The sequence below is a fragment of the Vanellus vanellus genome (genome assembly GCF_965231255.1).
Source record: "Vanellus vanellus genome assembly, chromosome: 1".
In the NCBI taxonomy this organism is placed as follows: Eukaryota; Metazoa; Chordata; class Aves; order Charadriiformes; family Charadriidae; genus Vanellus; species Vanellus vanellus.
The window spans coordinates 162,101,276-162,118,959 of NC_138905.1; the positions used below are offsets into that span (position 1 = coordinate 162,101,276).

The 17,684-nt window shown below is 37.1% G+C and overlaps 1 protein-coding gene across 1 annotated transcript in view; it reads right to left on the minus strand.

The window, feature by feature from the left end:
• PCCA (propionyl-CoA carboxylase subunit alpha) overlaps positions 1 to 17,684 on the minus strand; it is a 296,132-nt gene that overhangs the window by 241,595 nt on the left and 36,853 nt on the right. Inside the window, exons 5-6 of the mRNA XM_082498677.1 lie at positions 7,555 to 7,668; positions 5,960 to 6,013 (exon numbers count right to left, since the gene is read on the minus strand). Of these exons, the coding sequence (XP_082354803.1) occupies positions 5,960 to 6,013; positions 7,555 to 7,668 (168 nt within the window). The remainder of the gene's footprint in view (positions 1 to 5,959; positions 6,014 to 7,554; positions 7,669 to 17,684) is intronic.

The window sequence follows — 17,684 nt, forward strand, 5'->3', positions numbered from 1 at the left end:
CAATAGTAGAATAAAAAGGCAGAAAGTGAAAGGAAACAATATTACCTACGTAAAAAGAGAATTACATAGCATTCCACTTGCAAGCCTTCTGTTATTGCAATGAGGAAACACACAGGCATATACGGTTGTTAATATTGTGGAAACAGAGCAAGAAGTTCTTCTCGCAACCAGACACAGCAACAGTGGAAGAAATCAGACAGAACAAAGCATTTCAGAAGCAATGTGAAGAATTCCTGTAAGCCTGGAAATAAGTGCTATTGCAGTGACACTACATGTCAAGAAATAATGAGTTTCTACAAATCAGGATTCCACAAATACATTCATCTGCAGAACCACATACCCTAATAAGCATGCCAAAGTGCTGCTATTGAAAGGCATCTCATGGGAAATATTAAATGACTTATGATAGTCCAGATAGGCAAAAATCACTCTAATTTATTCTTTAATCACATGCACAGCATTAAATCATTCCAGAAGTCATGCAAGCCTACAGCTCATCCACTGAGAGTCTCAAGTTGCCAGACATTACCATTTAAATCAAGAGGGTTTGTGTTTGCGTTCTTTTCTAAGAACAGTTGCCCACCGTTAAAGCTTTCAACTTAAGCCACTAAGAAAATACGCAGCTTTAAAAAAAAAAGTTAAAAATAAAGTCTTTCTCTAAGTGAAAACAAATACAAATAGGTCAAGACTGCCATGTCAGAGGAAGTTGCCTAATGAGGAGATCAAGAAAAAAAAAAAAAGCACAACACACTAATATGGAGTTTAGGCAAAAGACTCAAAAAGGAGAGTCTTTTTGTCACCAATCACACAAATCTTTGGCAAAATACCACCCGGCATCTTTAAATACATACATATAGGTTATACACATATATATCCACAAGACCTGGGGATATGCCCTGTGAGACTTGGGTTTTGGTTTGCCCCCCCCCCCCCCCCCCCCCCCCCTTTTTTTTTTTTTTTTTTTTTTTTTTTACACATTGAGAAATCAGACTGCACTTGAAGAGAGTACTCTAGCTATATACAACAGTTGCTGAAGATTTGGAAGTTAGCACCAATTTGTTCTGTAGCATAGGCAATCTTAAACAGGACACAGATGACAACATAAGCCATCATATGCTTTTAGCAAGGGTCTGTGAAGTTTCCTACAGTACAGGAATAATACAGCCTTCCTACTTCCACACTAGGAAGTGTCTAAGCAGACAGTTCAGATGGCTCAATTTCTTTTTTCTAGCTCACATGCAGTAGCAGAGGAATAGTAATGTCTGACAAATAATGCCCATGATTTAAGATGTGCATTATTTGTCCTCCCCATGGATTTCACAAAACCTGATACTGCAGATGATTTAGATTTTTGGTTTTCTATGAAAAAGTCTACATGGGATTAAATACAAGAATACAAGTAACATTCAGAACCATTCTGCCTCAATACAGTAAGTAGTCACACATCAATGTTACAGACTCACAGGCAAAGCTTTTCTGGGGGGCAAATTGGTGACATGTTCACCTAGACAAGTACATTGCCTAACCTTGATCACCCAGTAGAGGTATAGTCTCTAGTCTCCATCAGATAAAGCACCTTAAGCCACCACAGGCAGTGGTGGTAAGCACTTTGCCGCTTTGGTAGGCGATGACACACTATGCATTGCAGGACAGAGCAAGAAACCCATTAATATGGGGTTTCCCACTCCTTGAAGGATACAAATTTTTTTTTTTTTCCCCACTCCTTGAAGGATACAAACTTTGCCATAAGCAGATTCTTGACACCAAGCTTCAAAAGCTGCCTTTTTTCAACTACCACTTTGCAATTTGGAAATCACAAATGCTAACCAGTCACATGAATTGCCAGGTAGGAAGTCAATGCATGTGGGAAGAACATAAGAATCATACTAAATGCTTCTCAAAAACATAACATCCATTGAATCACGATAAAGGAACTTCACAATTTGCTTACAAATAACAAACCATGCACAACAATTGTAAGGAAATACTGCTGCCTTTAAGAGTTTACATTTTAAAAGGTGACAATCCCATAATTAGCTGTGCATGGATCCACCTGCACAAAGTTCTTCACAGGTCAGCAGTGTGTCCCCTTACAGAAGATGACAAATGCTATTCTTTCTTCTACCTTTTCCATCTCAAACTTAACAGCCATTTACAAACATGTGATCAACCATTTCCACATACAGTTTGCCCATCTGTTTCAGACAATAGATTGTTGGGGGGTTTGTTGTTTTGGTTTTTGTTTGTTTTTTTTTTTTTTTTTTAATTCCACCAAGAATGTTAATCTAACTTCAAAGGTAACTCACTCTTTTCTCCCCCATTCCCTTCTTCACCCAGGTAAAGAAGGGAGGAAACAAAGAATCACTGGGACCATGTGCCAATCCCAAAGTATTCAACATGTGAAGAGACCTGACTCAGCACTCCCACAACCCCCCCACAACAGCTGCCCTGGAGGTTTGCAAGGGAAGCAAAATGGCAATTTCAGAAAAGTATATCTTTCAACTACAGGCCAACCAAAAGGCTCATCTTAGTCTCAGGGCTTTCTCTTTGCCAAATTTCAAAGGCCTGCTGCAGACAATAGAGGTGATAGAGCTTCTCACAAAGGGTCTGCATTAATTTTATATAATGGGAAACATTAAGCAAGCTAACCTAAATACATAGCTCACTAGCAAATTCGTCTAAAACATGAAGCAACAAGCTGTTCTTGCAGCTCTGCATAGCACCTAGCAAAAGGGTATTAGAATATATTTTTTTAACGTTGCAATTGATTTCAACTGCACCTTCGGAATTATGTCAATACTGAGTATTATGCCATTATTCCTTGAAGGAAGCAAACTGCTTACAGGCAAATATACTTGGATAAACTACAAGTAACAATTTATGCACCAAGTTTCACAACTTCAATGTACAGACCATTTTTATTAAGCACTGCAAGAGTTCCAAGTTGACTAGCTTAAATTTCTGAACTAAAATTAGAATGCAAAGATTCTAAGGAACTATACTCGCTCACACAAGCATGTTCTGTTATTCTACATTATAGCTAGTGTTTATCAGCATTATCTTAGAAGTTTTACAAAAGTTTTTATATTAGAATATCAATCTTTGAGAAATTGACCTTAGAGTCTAGGAAATCGTTAACAGACTCGCTCAATACAAATGCCATGGATCCCTTTTCCATCAGCCATCAACAGGAACCGGAACAGATACACATGAAGACGGACTGAATGCACCAACTTTTTTATTGGATCACAATGAACAACATACCAGATAGTCACCTACTGATTGCTTTTTGGAAATTTTGTTTTGGAAACAACAGATCATTTACATGTGCTCTCCCTCATTCTAAAAGAGAACAAAATTCAGTTTCTAAAGAAAAAAAAAATAGACTAGTAATTTACAGTACTCTAAATGTATCCATCAAATTTTTCACAAGGACTGTCTATAGCTTTGTGCTATTCCATGAATCATTTAGGCAATAATGAACAAAAAGACATGCTTTTGTTCAAATCACACACAGTTGGATTACATGCAAACTGACTGTCCACGTGTTAACTGAAGACAAAGCTTTGCTTTGAGCTCATTACTGCTCTTACAGACAGATTGTCAAGTTTAAAAAATTTAGTGTATTTCTCTGTTTCCAAATCTAGGTAGTTTGTTTTAAAAGTACAGATGCACACCAGGAAATAAGCCCAGGTTTCACAAGTTTCATCACTACTTTTAGCACAAAATAGCAAAATAGTGGATGTGCAAAGAAAGGGATAGGGAGAAAGAAAATAGAACAAGAACACATTTCGGCAACTTCACAACAGTTTTGTAACATTTGTTAAAGGCTTTAATAAAGAAAAGAAAGAGAAGGCAAGTTTTCCTCCTCAATATATTACTCTGGGTGTCTTGAAAAAAAGTAAGTAGCCTCAGTGATAAAAAGACAGATCATTTCACCAATTCTCTCCAGGGGTTTGATATCCTAGAGCCAGTGACATGAAGGGAAGCATGACTACGTCTTAATTGAAGACTTTAAATAGTGCATTTCAGAAAGCAAAGCAGAACTTTATTATATTTATAGAGACCAGAATACGTCAGATTTCTGAAACATAACTGAAAGTTATTTTGAGACTGTAGCACCAACCCGAACATGTTTCTAGTCACCAATTTATTTCAGGAATTGGAATTCACTTTTCCAAGGATATGAATGAAAAGATGAGAAATAGGAAGGGAGAGGGAATCTACAGGAATGTTCATATTTCCTCCATTTCTGCTTAATCCTGCCAAAAAAAGTGTTCCAGATTGTCATGTCACTAATATTGCAATTTTCATCACCAAATAATAACCAGATTACTAGCAAATGTGCCCAGTTTAACATAACAACTATCAAATTTCAAACTTCGACAGCAAAATATACAGCAAAATAGTTTGAGCAAGCACTTCTGTTTCATTAATTTATTATTATTGAACAAACAGGAACTGCCAACTAAAGTCAGTTATCCCACTGGTCCCATCCAGTCAGAATACAGTTTGTTATAAATTAACCCAGGAATCTTACCTCTAAAAAAAGGGGTCTGGTACATGAAGCAGAACAGAGATAAAAGCAAGCTGCTAAATGGCATGAAAATAACATGTAAGAGATGACCCCAGATTTGGTAAATCCTGGCAAACACCAAGTGTGTAGAATTCCTTTCAACTTTAACATCACCACCACTCAGCAACCAGCAGGATGCATTTAGCATCACACAGAACTTTTACTTGTTTTTATTTGGGGGCTTTTAAAAAAGCACAACTGAGAAGTATAAAAATTTGAGATTTCATTCCCAAATAATCTGCTTGATGACCAGGTAGTATTCTCTAACAGCAAATAACCAACTAAATACTAAGGGTCTGTGCTACAATTAGAACTCAATCCAAAAGGGACGTAGGCAAGGAAGAGATGTGGGAAGAAGAACCATTCCACAAATGCTAAGAACAAAAGAGCTACCATTTTATAGAATCACACTCTTCACATGTGTTTTTACCCTGAATCAAAAAGCTATACATTCCTCTCAAAATCAGCAACAAATTTATCTTACTGCCTGTAAAACAAGATGTTTTTTCAGCTATAAGGTTCATTTACTCTGTAATAAAGTTGGTACCTGCAACAGCTTTTTACTGGAAATTTCAATGTAATATATCCTTATCCTTATTCTCAGTGAAACCAATAGACAATAAGGTATGATTTGGAGTGACTACACATACGGGACACAACGAGGACTTTGCTCAAACATTGTGCGTGTAACTTTCTTTTGGCACTGCTCAAATTTATAAGCACCTGCATGAAAGTTTTTGGAAAAAAATAAAATCAGTGAAAAGGCCATATATCAGTTTCTATAATATACAAAAATCCCACTGAAGTAAAGAGGTTGTGAATAATTGTTTTTATAAATTCAGACATGAAGTTAAAACAGCACCCACCCTCTTGGCTCTCTTTGGTCCTTTCGGAGAATGCAGCTACCCAATACACGACCTCCAGCAGAGAAGCTAGTTTTTAAACAGCTTTCTATTCCCATACTGAAAGTGCAGTTCAGCACCTTCTCAGGGCTGCTGATACAGCTGTTCACCAGCTGTGCTATGAATCACCAAAATGATCACTTAAAACCAGCTACTTTTAACCTAGATCATTTCAGTGACCCAGTTTTACAGAGCAGCCTCATAAACAGTACAGGCACAAGTGAAAATGCCAAGAAGTTCTTACATCCTTGGTAAAGTTCTTACAAACAGGCACCTCCCCTTTTCCCAAAAGAAAACACGGGCTGTGATTACACCCTCAAAACACAAGAAATCCACATGCATAGAAAGCATAAAGAACGCCCCTATCTTAAGGTGTATTTTAGATCTGCATTAAATTAGTATCTTGATTCCTGAGATACCTTGGAATGACTATATGCCACCTAGTGCATTGTTCACAGCCAAGCAAATAGAAATAACTTACCAAACGCCTAGCAAATTCTTTATTTTCTGAAAGAAATCCATATCCTGGGTGTACCTTGAAAAAAAAAAAAAAAAAACCTCAAGCTGATTGAGTTTTGAAGTCAGCCACCAAATTTGTTAGCACCTTTTTAGACACCGGGGGAGGTAAAGTAGACCACTAAGCATTTAAATTAGTTGAATACCTTAAGAAACTGTCTTAACTTGCCAATTTATCTGTCCTAAGGCAAGCTGTAGGACTCACTGGTTGAAGAATTGCCATTTCTGAAACACTCATTTCTTACTTGACTTGGAAGAAAGGTGCTGTTTGCAGAGCAATGGACACACTCCCTTTAGTATTTTACCTTCTGCTCTTTTTAACTCCATTTTGCCACATTTATCTCATTGCAGACTTACACATATACATTCATCCACATTCTTCTCAGTAACCACTATAAAATACTCCTCACTCCAAAATATTTCTAGCACTGATCACAACCGTGGTCTTAAAGTCCACAGTCATAAGCCTCCTACATCTAGCGACCCTTGCTGGAGAATATCATTCACTGCCTCATTAGTCTAAGTCATGCATCCGTAGTGCCTAGTTTGCTATTCACACCCCAATACACACCTAGCATAATAACTTGAGAAGAGTGTGGGAAAGGGTTTTCATTTTACTTTTTGCAACTCACATAAGATTTTTGATCCAATATACTCTGATAAACAAAAGTATAAGCCATTTTATTCCACACTTTTTAAAAGCCTAAACAACTGGGTTCCCTGTACAGAAACTCAGAAGGAAGGAAATAATTTTCTCTTTATAGGAAAGTTTTTGGCCCCTGAAAGCATTATACCAAAACAACTTATTTGAAAGAAATTAATGCTGGTCCAAACTGTTCCTGAGTCAATAGTGTTTCTTCTATACACCCATCAAATTTTATTTTAATAAACACTCTGTGTACAGTATCCCTGAATAATACATTTATTTCACTGACAGAACAAAGAACATTAGGCATGTGAACATGATTACACATTAGTTCTTCCAACCAATTCCTGGTAAGCTTTGAATCTCTGGCCAATTTGATAGCAGAAAGGCAGAATAGCCCATGTTTACACATATAAGCTAAAGTCTCTTTTGTAAACATTCTGAAACAAACAAAAAAAAATGGGATGAACCATTTACCTTACCTTCCTGCAAATAACATTTATCTGAATCAGAAAGTGATTCAAACTAAGTTTAAGCAAAAGCCTTTTTAGACACACTTTGTAAAACATTCAAAAAAGCCATTATGGCATATAAAGGGTTAGTGCTCAAAACTAATTGGGATTTTTTTTTTTTCCCCCAGCAAATTTGGAAATGAACTGAAGCTGCTCCCTGGTGTGAAAGCTGAATCCAGCAGCCACCTGCAGGATCAGCGACCAGTGCTGCCAGATGCTACAAAGCCTTTGATTTCCAGTAGCGATTTCGGACACATTTAACTCATGTGACATGAACTAACTGGAATAGCATATTCAATCACTTCCCCCCCCACACCTTTTAAAAAAAAAAAAATACAAACTCTGGCTTTTCTGCTTTCTATATATGAAACAGCTGCAGCAGATAGACTCATTCAGACTCACAGCTTGGGCCCTGGTTTTCTTAATGACTTCCATGATGGCATCCATGTTGAGGTAGCTTTTGCTGGTGGGAGCTGGGCCAACACAGACAGCTTCGTCCGCCATTTTCACATGAACCTGAAGAGGCAATATTCTGCATTAACAGATGCTCCCAGCAAAAATAATTACTATCACCCTGAAATATGCACACGGATCTGATTGTTGCAAAGATAATTTACATACCATAAACACTCTAAAATACACATCGAAATTACCAACATTGACATACAAGAACTCACACAATAACATTAAATCTCATTTCATTTAACTCTGAGCTTAAGTCACTGTCAAAATGTTTTATTATTCCAATATATTATTTTGAATTTGATTAAATAAAATCATGACAAATATAATTTCAGCTTCCTATACTGATCATCTATATGTAAATTCAGACTAAAAACTACTTTGTTACATGTAACCAGGGTAGTCTAATATCTTAATACTTAATAACAAACATTCATGACCAGTTCTAAGCAGGCTCCCCAGGAAGTTGGGGATAATTAGAGTGAATTGAATGAAGGGATGCAGTGAGTGTCCCTGCACAGCATCAGGTCAGCACCATGCACAAATTAAAGCCTATGACTAAAGAGTTCAATATCACTACACGTGAACCAGAAAATCTTGAGAATTATTTAAGCAGGCTCATGTTTGATTCTTAATCCATTGTATCCTCATTTATATGCATTTGCCAAACATTTTTTAGTCAAATCTGAACTATACAAGAGGGACAAACATTTCCAACACTTGGTCAGGAATAATAAGATAGCTAGGTTTGAAATTAGAAGTTAGGTTTGAAGTTAGAAGTCTACCCTACAACTCATATGCACGCTTACCTTGAAGAGCAAGTTACAAAAGTTTAATTAGATTGGTCCTTAACATGTTTTCAGAGTTCAGAATACTTCTCCTTTAAAGATACACACAGACCCAAAAAACAAAACAATCCGTTTTTCTTCATTCTGTTCTTCTTTTGTAAGCTCCCCTTTAGTACGTATTTAAGAAGGCACGCCATTGCTTTAATAGCTATGTGTCAGTAAAACTTGTTTATACTGACAGTTTGACATTTCCAATGCTTACCAATTTTAAACATTTTTATGAAGTACTTGATATCATCTTCAGCATTTGAAACTGAGAATACATTGTTTAAAACAGGTGTTCTTTTAGAATATGAGTATTCACATATGTGAAATTTAAAGTATTTTTCGTTTATGAACATGGAATTTTCTTCTTTGTGAGAAGGTATTATTTGCAAGTAGCATGAAGGCTGTTAAGTATGACAAGCTACTGTTAGAAGTAGCTTTTTCAGAAGAAACAAGGCCAGAAATAAAAAAATCATCTAGAAACAGTGACAAACAGTAGTCAGACAGTATTTTGAATAACACAGTGAGAAACAAATATTCAGGTTAAGCATAACAAACAGGTATAACAAGCACAGGACTCACTAAGCATTTTACTTTTTTCTTAATTTTTTCCTGACATTTTTCTGAGCTTTGCAAGTTAGTCCTACCACCAGGAAGGAAAATTAACTTGCCACTTAGTTCCAAGTTCCTTTCTAGGGACTTCTCTTTGATAGCTTCTGAATTTGCTCTATACTTGAGTATCTGAGAGTTCACATAACCTCCTGGAATCACCATGCATTTCACATTTGAATTACTGCTTCTGTAAAGTCACAATGGCTTTATTTTACCACCACAGCACTAGCCTCACATTAAAAACAAAGTAAAAAAAAAAAAAAAAAAAAAACCAACGCTAAGCACTAGCACAGACAATCATGCAGCAGGATTTTAATGCTTTTTAGTAAGTACACTTCAGCAACTTAAATCAGTAATCTATTCTGATCAAACGCTATCAAGATTAGCCTGTCTGTCATCCTTCCTGAAGCACTTAAGTACAACAAACAGCACAGCCCTTGGATACCTTTATTTGCATGATTGATTTATATGCTGAAAGTTGTTGTTTTGAATTCCAACATTGTTTACATGTCTAAACAAAGCTATTTAAGCTTAAGCATAGTTAAGCACGTATGTTTTACAAAACCAAAAGTTTCCTTATAGGAAAGGACTAACTTAAGATAGCTAGCTATTTTTAGGTATTCAAGAGAAAAACCCCCACACACTTCTCACACTGAGAAACCAACAGTCTTACTAGTACCAAAAGTGGCCATAGAAAATACTGCAAGACCATTAGTTTTATACATATAAACAGTCTTCAGCATTTTCCCCCCCACCATTTTCTCCCCCCCCCCGCCCCTTAAACGTTTCATTGTTACTTCAACTCTTTGGAGTTTTGCTTCTTCCCTTCCCACATTCCCTTCTAAACTGGCAAATCCATTTCTCCTTATTTACCTTACTGCAAGTGTTAGTGCCTTCTCTAGTTCAGTGCCAGTTCAGCCTTGCATTCACCCTAATATACCACACATGGATACAACAAAACAGCAAAACAGTAGCCATATCACATTCACATTTCCTGATACACTGCCACAGAGCACCAAGCAAGTATTTAAAGGGCAAGAAAGAAGTCACCATTCTTCCCCACTAGTCCAAAACCTCCAGATTTTTAGGTTCCAGTGACAGCTCTTCAGTCTACAGATCCTTCTCATATCTACTTTTTTTTTTTATAAATTATTAAACCAGTCCACATATAATCTGGAAATAGAGATGTTTCCTCTTAGCAATTCATGATGACAATTCCCCTCTCTAAGCATTTAATCTCTTTCACAATGCACTGTAGCTCATGAAGAATACTCCAAATACCGTAACACAAATACACTACAGAATTTACAGTATAGTCTATGGAAACATAATTACACTAACCATAATTGCTAGCAAACATAACAACAAAAGCCATCATTTGAATCTACTCTACCAAGCGGCACATAGTTCACATGACAATGCAGTAAAACTTTTCCTCTGCAGAAGCTGGCTTATGATGCAGTATTTCTAGACAGTCCAAAGAATCCAGCAACTCCTTTTCCTCAAGGACTACAAGTCTCATATATATATATATTTATTTTTTTTTTTTCAAATTCAAGGGTTGCTTAAGTGATTGACTTAAATCACACAATCCTGGGTATTCAAAACTTGTCCCTAAACTTATTACAGTTAAAACTTCAGAAGTGCCATTTCTCCCTTTACTGTTTTTATTTACAAAACAATGTCAACAAAACAAAGAAGCAAGTCCCAGGAGGTTCATGAAGAAATGCAATTCCTTCATAAATATTAGAATTGACCCTGCAAGCTCAAGCATGAATAGATAACAACAAAGGCTGGAAAAGCAGACAAACCTTAGAGTGCTAAATGGTTTATACAGCAGGTTTTAATCATATTGGGCTACCTGTGCCTCAAAAGACACATTTCAAGCAGCTACAAGGACCTGTTAGAGAAGGCAAACAACTAGAAATCATGAAACAACACATTTTATTTGTGTAAAAGGAGTTTAATTTCTGTTAAAGTTGTATATTTGAAGTAGTATATTTCATAAGGGCTTATTATATTGCAGCAACAACAGAAATAAGACAAGACATTCACCAAAACCTACTGAATCATCATTTTACAGAACCTCCACTTAATTCACAAACTACAGACTAAATTCAGTCATCCAAATCCTGTATAGGTTTGTTACAGCTTTGGAAATCCAAACCCAAAGCAGTAACAAATACCCACCCAGCCCATCACAGCCTCCTCAGCTCTGCACCTAAGACAAATAAACTACAAGTAAAATACTCTGGCTTTAACAAGGAGTCCTAGCAGAACATTAGAACGAATACTCTTGAAATAGTGTAACTACTTTTGGATTAAGGTACAAAGACAACTGGACACAATCTGATGTACAACAAAGATTTTATTGCACAATTCTTCATTACCACACACAGATACAAGAAAAAGCTTATTAATTCAGAACAAACCACACAAAAATGGCCACCTGTTTCCAAAGCTAGTTTAGGTCCAGGAGCCACCTTCACGGCAAGGCACCTAAACCAGTAAATCCTGCCAGATCTTTACACAGGAACAGCTTTGTGTTTCTTCACCAGGTTTCCAGCAAATAGGCACGTAAAGCGAGGAGCCCATCAGGGCTGATTAGCCGGCCATTTTTGGCCTGGACTGGTTCCAAGCACTGCTCCAGGCTGCAGCAGCTCTCAGGGTGCAGAGTGCCATAAGGGGTAGTAACAGCAGCAGCAATTGGATTTGGAGATCTTTTTTCTACATTATGTTTCAGTATTTCAGGAGGCTTTATAAACCATGTTTGGTGCCAGGGCTTGGCATCATATCCCAGAAGAGAAATACACCCATAACCCAAAATCTTGGATTTAAGCACCACAAAAATACTCAATATCCACTTTGTAGGAGATAACCCGATTTAGCAGGGCTGCGCTGAATCAAGACTCGTAAATGCCCAAACTACCTAGATTATGTTAGCTCTCCTTTACCCTGGAGGGTAGCACATGTACACATTTGACAGCAGCATGCTCTCTTGTCCAGCCATACTCTGAATTTACTGAATTATCCCCTTAATCAAACCTGTATATCAAACAATAAACATTTTGAGATATCAAAATGAATAGCTTACTACCCAAAATATATGTAACACTCCTAGTGATGCTCTGTTTAACACCACAAAATCAAGGTAACCTTCTCCAGGAGCCATTCAGCTGCTGCAGATTGCTTGTTTGTAATACAGATTTCAACTAGTCATATTTACATAGACATGCCCCTCAACATTTAAACACAGAAAAGTTTTCTTAATATGGAAACAGAATGCATGAATGTAGGAAAAATTATTTTAAGGCAAAGAACTAAAACGCTCATTTTCAGTGCATATGCAATCTATAAAACAATCAAAGACATTAGGATAATTTACAGACCCCTAGCATTATAATTATTCAGTGACTTCAGAGTTTATTACCTTCTTATAGATCTGATTCATGACAGGAGTGCTTTTCTCCCCAATTTGATAAAAAAAATTATTTTTATAGTGATTCTCATCTACTGATTCCAAAAAAAAGTAAAGGCTGTCATGACAGCCAACAGAGGAACAAAAAAATACATCTACATGCATTTCTTAACAGAGTACTTAGTATCACTCACAGTTTCCACAGATGATTTTACATACTTCAGCAGTTTCTGATGTTTATCATGTGACAGATGCCATTTACTTCAGTGTAAATGCCTAATTAACACATACACACACTCACTCCCCCCCGGTCCTCCATCTCTGAGGAGGTAAATGTCTGGGATTCCCCAGTGTCCCAGTTTTTCAGAGTAGGTCACCCTCCGCATCCCCCAGTCTCAACACAAATTGATATTCATGCAGCAGGGACAGCTATACTGAGTTGCAAGATGCATTTTCCCCTAGCTCTTCTGTACTGTTTCAGAATTTATATATAGGGAAACTTATATCTGCATATACAGTGTTAAATCAAACCTATGAAGAAATTAAACCTCCATGAAGAGAACACTTCTGTTTGGTACACTAGATAAAAACTCAAGTATTCTTTAGACAAAGAAATCTAATCAAACAAGTCATTCTCCTTTTATAGCTCAAATCAATATTACACATTGGAACAACATCCGTTGGTGTAAGTGGATTCACTTAATTGGCCCAAGCTGCATAATACCACTCAGCAAGACAAATCACAATTAGCTCAACCCATAAAATAGGGCTAATGAGTAAATCCTTTGTAAGGTAGCTAAAAAACCAACCACATCAAATCTTGCCAGCACCACTGCCAAAAGGGACAGACGAAACAGAACAAAAAGCTTGTGCCATTGACCAGTCTTGCTTGAATTAAAAAAAAATAAAAAATAATCAAATGAATGCAAAAAGCTTCAAATTTACTGCTTTGCCAAAAGCATATCTTTCATCTTACCTCAGTGTCTTTAGCAGCTTCACACTAAAATACACACACTGATAATACAATAAATCTGTGCACACAGTGAGCATGCAGTATTCATACAGCCTTTAAAGTGCTATCTACAAAGAAATACTGCCACACAATTACAGCATTTAACCCTAAAATGAAATAATGGAAACATTTCTAAACCACGTGAAAAGCAGAACTGTGAAAGCCATAAATAGCATAACTATCCCATATTTTCTGCATTTATTTTTATTCAGCATTTCAAAAACCTAAATAAGAATTTATGCAAATAAACAAGTCAACCTACAGAGTCAGCATAAGTAGATTTCTCTGCAAGCCCATTTTAAAACTTGCATTGTTTTAATTTGATGGCCACAAATAATTATTTGAGGACTAAGGTAAAATAATTCTTCAGTGGCCTTCAAACATTCGGTTTGGTGAAGGATATTTACTTACAGTCACCTCCAAGTCTACAATGACTCTCAAAATAGCCCATCCATTAGCATCCACAGGATTAGATCCTGAGTTAGCAGATACCAGCCAAGAAAAAAAAAAAAAAAAAAATTAGCATCCTTTCCTCTACTCCCCCCTACTGCCCTTCAGTTTGCCAATCAGTTGAAACTTGAAAACAGCAATAGCCTCACTCACTAGTGGCCTCAAAAATCCAGATTTCAACTAAAACTGAAGAATCCAGGTTGAACTGAATAGTCTTGAAAAGAAAAGAAATACCAACCAGGCAAGGAAGACTGCATTTCTAACCAAGACTAAGACAATACAGTTTTCAAAAATTTTCATCTGTTCGCATTCTCACTTAAACATTAATTTATTTTTGTAACCTTAAAAAGGAAAAAGGAATCTCAAAAGTCTCTCTCCCATAAACAAATCTCTGGAACTTTGTTGGCTGCTAAACAGACACATAATTTTCCTCGACCCCATCAACAGGAAAGCCTCCCCCCCCCCCCCCCCCATTGTATCTAGAGGCCTGATCACTAGTACTGTGAAAAACAGACCATGCTAAGGCTGTTACACACCAACACTCTGAAACCGAGTTCTGTTTGCTGGGAGAAGCAAGGAAACAGCTCTAGAGTCCTGCAGACATTACAGGTAAGAATCTAGAGGACAATCTTCCAGAATGGCTTTGGCTCCTAAAGCCTTTTCTTATATGCTTACCCTTTGGCAGATAACTTCCCAGTGAGGCACCTTCTAGAATACTGGTGGGAAAGAAGGCTTCTCCATCAGAATTTTATTACAAGTACTTACTGTGTTTTACCCTCCAAAACAGAAAAGACCAGGAACTACTAACTTAGTGCCTCATACAAGCTTAAGACAACAGAACTGAAGTTTAGCCAGATCTGAGTACCTGAACATTGGGAAGACCATATAATTAGGCTGACTAAAACAGGGTGATAGTTTTTTTGGCCTTACATTGAAAATTGAAGGTATGGTGTTTGCCTCTATAGTATGTTCTCTTGAACTTTTTCTAGGAAAGCTTGTCTCTACAGGCTTCTATTCAGAATTCAACTGTTCTTAAAACAAGACCTCTTTAGCCTATCAAGTCTATCTGCAGATGGCCGACAAGTACAAATAAAAGGTTGCTTAACTTCTTTTCAAGTTCAAGCAGCTTTTCCTTTTGAGAAGAAAACCTGCTTAAAGCTCTAGAAGACAAAAAAAGCTAGTCTGTCACAGTTAATAGCCAATAAGAGCAACTAATTCGCTATTGAAAATTTAGCAGAGAGTTGTTTTGTATCACAACCTTCCACATGTTTTAGTCAACACCAACCAGGAACAATCAATCAATCTTTGGTAGAATAACTGAAAAAGTAGAAGTTGAAAAGGTAGATCAATAGTCATCTTGTACACTAATCTACCTTTGGATGAACTGCAGGATTAACAGAGGTAGAGGAACCAGGAGGGAACCACCACAGTGTCCCACTCGTCAACTCCAACTCATTGTATCAATAGTAACACACTTCTCACAATCTTGAGGGAAAAATATCCCCTGGTTTCCTTCCACTCATGGCTCCCTTTGATAGGGGTGGGGCAGCTACCAAGTTTCTTCACCCAAGTGAAGGTTAGAGGCAGCACAGCCACTCAACAACCTTTGCTGATTTAGGGGGTATTGTGAAGAAACAGTCTGCAAGCCAGCAACTGCACTCATACCTCTGCAGACTATTTTACTTTGGACTACATTATCTAGAGTGAGCCTCCAGGAGAAATGGGAGAATTTTACTTCAACTTGAGAAGATACTTAATAAGTCTGTTTACCAAAGCAAGACTCTCCATCTGTTCTAAGAGTTGAGTAACTCATCATATTTAGAGCAGTCCACCATGGTCTATGTGGACACCAGTTTCTCTTTGCAGTGTATGTGATTCTGAGCTTTAAGTGTTTTAGAAAAAAGAATTAAGTTTTTTGTGATGTTAACAAAACAGTAGTGCCCTACAGTGTTTTTAGTAGCCTCTCTGCATTTCAAACACATCTGTACCCACATGTCAGCCTTTCCCTAATGGAATCTCAGCTTTCTAAGCACATTAGCAAAGCAATAGGACAGATCCTTCTCACACTGTTTCTTTTTCCTGCCTCTCCCAAAACAAGCTTACCATGGAATGCATTTGATGCATGTTTCTCCGGTTTGTTTTTTAAAATGGGTAAGACATGGGAGATGGGAAAACTAGTAGTTAGGCAGGTCTAGAAAATAGTATCAGGTGGTAGCAAGGGTAGCCAACAACTACAGAACTTCATATAGTAGAGGTTTAGCTCTTAATTGAGCTAGATATCCCAGGAGATTCAGAAAAGGTAGCTTAAAGTCAGCCACGTTACAAAGCAACACACAAGAAACATTGGTGGCACACTCCTATCTAGCATTTCCAGCTTAATTCAGAGTTCCTCTTTCAGATGGATGAACATGGTACACAACCATTCAGATGAGGTTCCCGTCTAATCTCCAAACCTGCCTGCCTACAGATGGATGGACTGCAGAAATTGCTTCCAGCATCCAAAGATGGCAATAAAGTCAGGGATGCCTGAAACCAGTTCCAGGGTTGATAGAACAGCCCACAGCAACAGCAAGGTGAATTCACAGCTACCTGGCATTTCAACTACGCAACAGTATTTAAAAGAAAGGTGAGAGGGGAAGTATGGCAATATATTTTGGAGCAGTAGCTGGAGAACTAACATAAAAATCAGAAATGAAAGCTAAAGATCCTACAGTAAATTAAGTTCTTTCCAACGTGGACTAACTTCTGACACAAAATGAAACGTATATTGAGACATGAATGAAGTTTTGCAATAAGCCTCATCTTATGCAAATACAGGTTGCCACTCAAAGGATGATCACACCCCTAATTCTCTTCCACATTCAGCTCTAGCAATTACAACACTGCTGAGACAGATCAATAAACTGAACAGACTCAGTGGTAATCTAAAGGGAGGGGAAATTAACCTTCTGTCAGATCAGCAAGTTAAATCCCCTCCCAAGCCACACCATCATTGGATCCAATACAGTGAATGAGAGGGGACAGGACAGCACAAACAGTACTTTCAGAAATATTTTGGACTTACAGAAATTTAGACATAATATGAAACAAGATCTAAAACGTCAAATATTTCATAAAAGAAAACTCCCAAAATAACAGGTTGTTGGTGAATTCAGAATACCTTGAGTATAAGAAGCTATCAGTGCAGATTTTCTAAAACAGAAAATTTTCCTTATGTCTGTGCGATATATACTCACATATATATTTTCTATGATACATATGTGTGTGTGTATATATATGCACATACACACTCCCCATAACCACTTTTAGGCACCCAGTGAGTGGGGGTTTTCCGCTAAGGTTAAGTACTAAAGCAGTGCCTATAATAAACCACAAGCATTCAGACATGAAACCGCAAAGTTATCATCATGCCCATCATAACATTATATTCTAAGAGGAATGCAATCTTTAATACTTACAAATACTAATTAAATATTCACTTTATTACGTAAGATCCACAAAAGTAGAGCATTTTCCTTCAAAATTCCACTAATGTGAATATTCAGATTTCTTAAAAATTATGCTTTGTTAGTTTTTCAATAAAATCATTAGTTCTACAAGAAAATTAGTGTTCTGATAGCGTATTAAAAGTATCTGTTACATTATAGGACAACTTTGAAGAAGATAGTCTTCTATATAAAACCCATCCTAAGTTTTCCACTCTCAAGCCTCTTATTTTGAAAGACAAGTCAGCTTTGAGATTCTA